The sequence below is a fragment of the Myotis brandtii genome, unplaced genomic scaffold (assembly GCF_000412655.1).
Source record: "Myotis brandtii unplaced genomic scaffold, ASM41265v1 scaffold374, whole genome shotgun sequence".
Classification (NCBI taxonomy): Eukaryota; Metazoa; Chordata; class Mammalia; order Chiroptera; family Vespertilionidae; genus Myotis; species Myotis brandtii.
The window spans coordinates 1,012,857-1,017,206 of NW_005364372.1; the positions used below are offsets into that span (position 1 = coordinate 1,012,857).

Consider the following 4,350-nt stretch of genomic DNA (forward strand, 5'->3'; position numbering starts at 1 on the left):
GAGGGGGGGGAGAGAGGTGGGGCGTTGGGGGGGGGGGGGGGGCTTTGAAAGCTTTATTCATTCTCATTTCTTTCTCTCAATAAAGAAAAAAAAAAGAAGAAAAAGAGGTGAGATACCAGTGAACAAAAGTCAAAGCCAATTAACATAAATGTATTCACTTATCATGGAAAAAAATAATTAAAACAAATTAAAAGGTCTTTCTACAGACACAAGCAATAAAAAAAAGTGCATGTTTTAGTAATCAACTTGAACTCTATACAGCGTCCTAGTGCTTAGTCACGTGACCAAAAGGTTAAGACTTTGCCATCTATGTAATGTGCTCTTACATCTCAGCTGAGCAAAGCTAGTAGTTAACCGTACAGATCTTATGTACATCATTTGGCTTAACATCTCTCCAACGAAGAGAACTTATATTAGGAGGTATTATTTCAGAGAAATTAACTCTTTTTAAAAATGCCTAAATCTTAAATTCTTAACTTTATAGTTCAACCATTACCATGTAGGCACAATATGCCTCTATTTTCAGCGTAAAAAATCCACCACAATTTAGTTATAGTCAGGTCTTTATTTAAGAATCTCATCTGCCAACTTAGCGTTTTCCACCAACACGGGGAGCAGAAACCTTCACAGGCTTCACAATCTTTTGCTTAGGTGCTGCCTTTGTGGGAGCCTGTAAAAAGATATATTATGTGGTATTATTCCATGCAACTTTCTTTTTTAATCACTTTTTTGCAACTCTTATGCCCAGTGTGGGATATGGAATTGTATCCTAACAAAAAAAGGACATTAATCATATAAGACAAATACTAACTTCTGTGTGTGTTTTTCACTATGCTTATCTAAATTGATAACATTGAGAAAAGCTATGTAAACTCTATTATTGACAACTTCTCTGTAAGTTTAAAATTTCAAAATAAGCTTTAACAAACAAAACACCCAGAAACAAGTTATGAACATCACTGCCATTAGAGCCTTGCACTGAATTCTTTAAAAAACCCAAAACTTTTTATTTACCACAATTTGGATTAAAAGTAAGTTTTCTGCCTGGACAGCATGGCTCACTGGTTGAGTGTCAAACTATGAACCAGGAGGTCATGGTTCGATTCCCATGCCCAGGTTGCAGGCTTGATCCCCAGTGGGGGGCGTGTAGGAGGCAGCCAGTCAATGATTCTCATCATTGATGTTTCTATCTCTCCCTTCCTCTCTGAAATCAGTAACACACACACACGCACACACACGCAAGTGTGCACATTTTTTAAAAGTTAAGTTTTCCTGTTGTCTTAACTAAGAAATCCAAGACAATTCCACAATTACCTTAGCAGCAGCCATTGCTGTCTTTTTAGATGCTTGCTTAGCCTTTTTTGCTTCCTTGGCAGCCCTGTAGGGTTAAAAATAACTTAAGGCAAAGTGCTTTACTCTTTAAGGATACAGATTATTAACAAGGAGCTAGATTGTTTTGGAAAAGTAAAATTATCATATTCTTTCCCTATCCCCAATTATTTTTAGGATAAGCCCAAGGGGGTTGTCAATGTTATTGACCACCAAGTCAGTTTAACATATACTAGAAATTGTACAGCAGCATTCACTGCATGTAGAAATTTCAACAAATCAATTAGAGCCAAGCATGTCAAACTCTCGGCCCGTCATGCTTGACTTAGACTGTATTATAAACTCCTGATTATTAAACCTAAATAATGCTTATAAGGAAGGCTTCCTCACCTGATAGCTTGTTCTCGCTGAGCTTTCCTAACTTCAGGCTTCTGGTTCCTCTTGGCCATTATATCAGCAAGAGATGCACCAGTGATGGCCCTCTGGAATTTGACTGCACGGCGGGTTCTTTTCTTTTGAATTTCTTCCGACTGTTCCTTTTTGTGCTTCCTCCTGTAGAGCACGGTCCAGTTTATCTGCCGAGGGTTCCTCTTGGAGAGGAATGCCGACTCGAATTTTGCATTAAGAAACTGGAAAACCTTCCCATCGGTCCTGGCATAGCGCCGCCCGTGTCTGGGGTATATCTTGTACCCACTGAAGCTGCACAGCTCGGCCTTCATGGCTGTGGCTGCCGGACAGCAGGAGATTTGGTCCAAAATTTTTTCCTATGTGTTAACTTCTCACCCAGAGAGAAGAGGCAGCAAACAGGTCACACACTTCTTCGATTTCCAGCTTCTTTCACTTGGTCTGTAATTCTGGAAGTCCACCTATTGGTTTATACAAGGTGAAAGGTACAGCAATTCACTTAGAATATCTTAGGTGATGCAGATGGGAATCTTACAGGATTTCGGGAAGAGCTGCCATTGGATCTTACATTTGTTGAACACAAACACTGGTGCAGCTGTAGGAAATGAGCTCATTGTCCCCTGGACAGCAGGACTTCATCGATCCCCATCTTTGTTATAGTGACTCATTGTACTGTCTCTACCTCTACTACTCCTTTGTTACCAATGACTTCATCCTCCACTTTATATGTCTTTTCTCTGCCGAATCGAATGTCTTCAGTTTACTCATAACTTGCCCCTCTTAGGGCTTCTCAGGGCTTCTTCCTAGTTCCTTACTCCCACAAGGTGATTGACTTTTTTTTCCATTTCCAGTTCATATTCTTGAAAGAGAATGGAGGTAGGTAGTCCCCATCATCCCTGTTTAGTTGGTGTTCACATCAGGTCACCTTTTAGGCCTGGTTATCTGTTCTATGAAGGGCATTATATGGCATAGACCATATAGGCTGCTGCCTCAGCTAGGGGATCTGGCTGGAGTGGCTCTCAAAGAAGGGAAATCTGGCACAGCAAGACAGAACGACCTCTTAGTCACATTCTTTTATCTTGATTTTTTAAAAAGTATACTGACCATTAAAGTAATATATTTTTCATGTTTTGTCAAAATTCTCCTAACTCTTTCACTTAAAATAGTCATGTTACACAGAAACAAAGCATAGATTGGTGGTTGTCAAAGACTAGAGGTTGGGGGAAATAGGGAAGTTACGGTCAAAGGGTACACATTTCTAGTTATAAGATAAATAAATTCTGTGGATGTAATGTACAGCATGGTGATTATAATAAACAATACTGTATCATATATTTGAAGGTTAAGAGAGTAGATCTTAGATGTTCTCACCACACACACACATACACAGAAAGAAAGAAGAATGGTGACTATATGAGGTGATGGATGTGGATGTGTTAACTAACCTTATGAGTTATTTCACTATATGCACACACACATATACATATATACACACATATATAAATAAAATTATCACATTGTACACCCTAAACTTACACAATGTTATATGTCACTTATATCTCAATAAAGCTGAAAAAAATAGTCATGTTACCTAGCGATTTTCTTGCTGATTTTAATAGAAGTATGTTTGAGCTAGAATTTCCTTAAAGTTCCAGAAATTTAATATCATAGGGAAGATGTTTATGCTTTATAATGTTCAACGGACATTTTATTCTTTTTTGTTTGTTTATTTTTTACTTTCTTTTTTTTAACTGACATTTTAATAAACATTTTGGCAAGAGGGTAAATGCATTTCAATATTTAATGTAGAATTGTGCCTATGGCAATCAGAGTCTAGCAACCATGGAAGGTCTGGAATATGCTGACTTTAATAAAGTAGGTTAAAAGCATTTCTCTTTTAAAACAGAATGTTCTCAGGCATCTTCCTGGTGGTTTGTTGCTAAAATATTAATAGTTGTATGTAACAGTTAACTGCAGATTGTTATTGTTGAAAATTATTTTTATATGCACAAATTGTGATAAAAAGGAGAGTGGATTACAAATGTAAATTCGTGTTTGGGTTTTACTCTAGAGGAAAGACAACTTAAAATGCCTTCTGTATCATCTTACCACTGCAAAACAGGAAGTGAAGTCAGGCAGTCAACTGCTTCCTGTCTTCTTGCAGAAAGGAAACAGATATGTAAATATACTAGGCAGCCTTCAGTTCTCCCTCCACTCAATCCATCCTATGCATGGTCCCGAGTTGGCATTAGTAATGTTATGCTGCCATTTCTATGTTCTCAACCCTGGATATAGGTTAAAATCAACTGGGAAGCTTTTAAAATAAACCCTACATCCAAGCTCCACACCCCAATTTTCTGATTTATTTGGTGTGTCTTGGTTTGGGCATTTATATTTTTAGAAGGCATCCTAAGTAATTCGAAGAAGCAGGCAGGAAGCCACTAGGCAAAAGGACAGAATCTGAACATTTGAATTTGCATTGAAGGCGCTCTATTTTCTATCTCCAACCTAGCTTGCCAGGCTCTGGCCAGCCCAAATAGCATTCCATGCCCTCTGTCCATTGCTTGTGCTTCTCCTTTTTGTTTTTCGTTTCTAGGCATTCCAAGAGGTTCTTCC

General features: G+C 38.2%; 1 protein-coding gene across 1 annotated transcript; it reads right to left on the reverse strand.

Moving 5' to 3' along the window:
• Positions 1 to 545: 545 nt before the first annotated feature.
• LOC102241870 (60S ribosomal protein L24) lies at positions 546 to 2,054 on the reverse strand. The gene is made up of 3 exons (XM_005872286.2): positions 1,720 to 2,054; positions 1,315 to 1,378; positions 546 to 670 (listed from the first exon to the last, which is right to left on the reverse strand). The coding sequence occupies exons 1-3, from the start codon at positions 2,046 to 2,048 to the stop codon at positions 590 to 592; spliced, it is 474 nt and encodes a 157-aa protein (XP_005872348.1). The 5' UTR covers positions 2,049 to 2,054; the 3' UTR covers positions 546 to 589.
• Between the last annotated feature and the right edge of the window lie 2,296 nt (positions 2,055 to 4,350).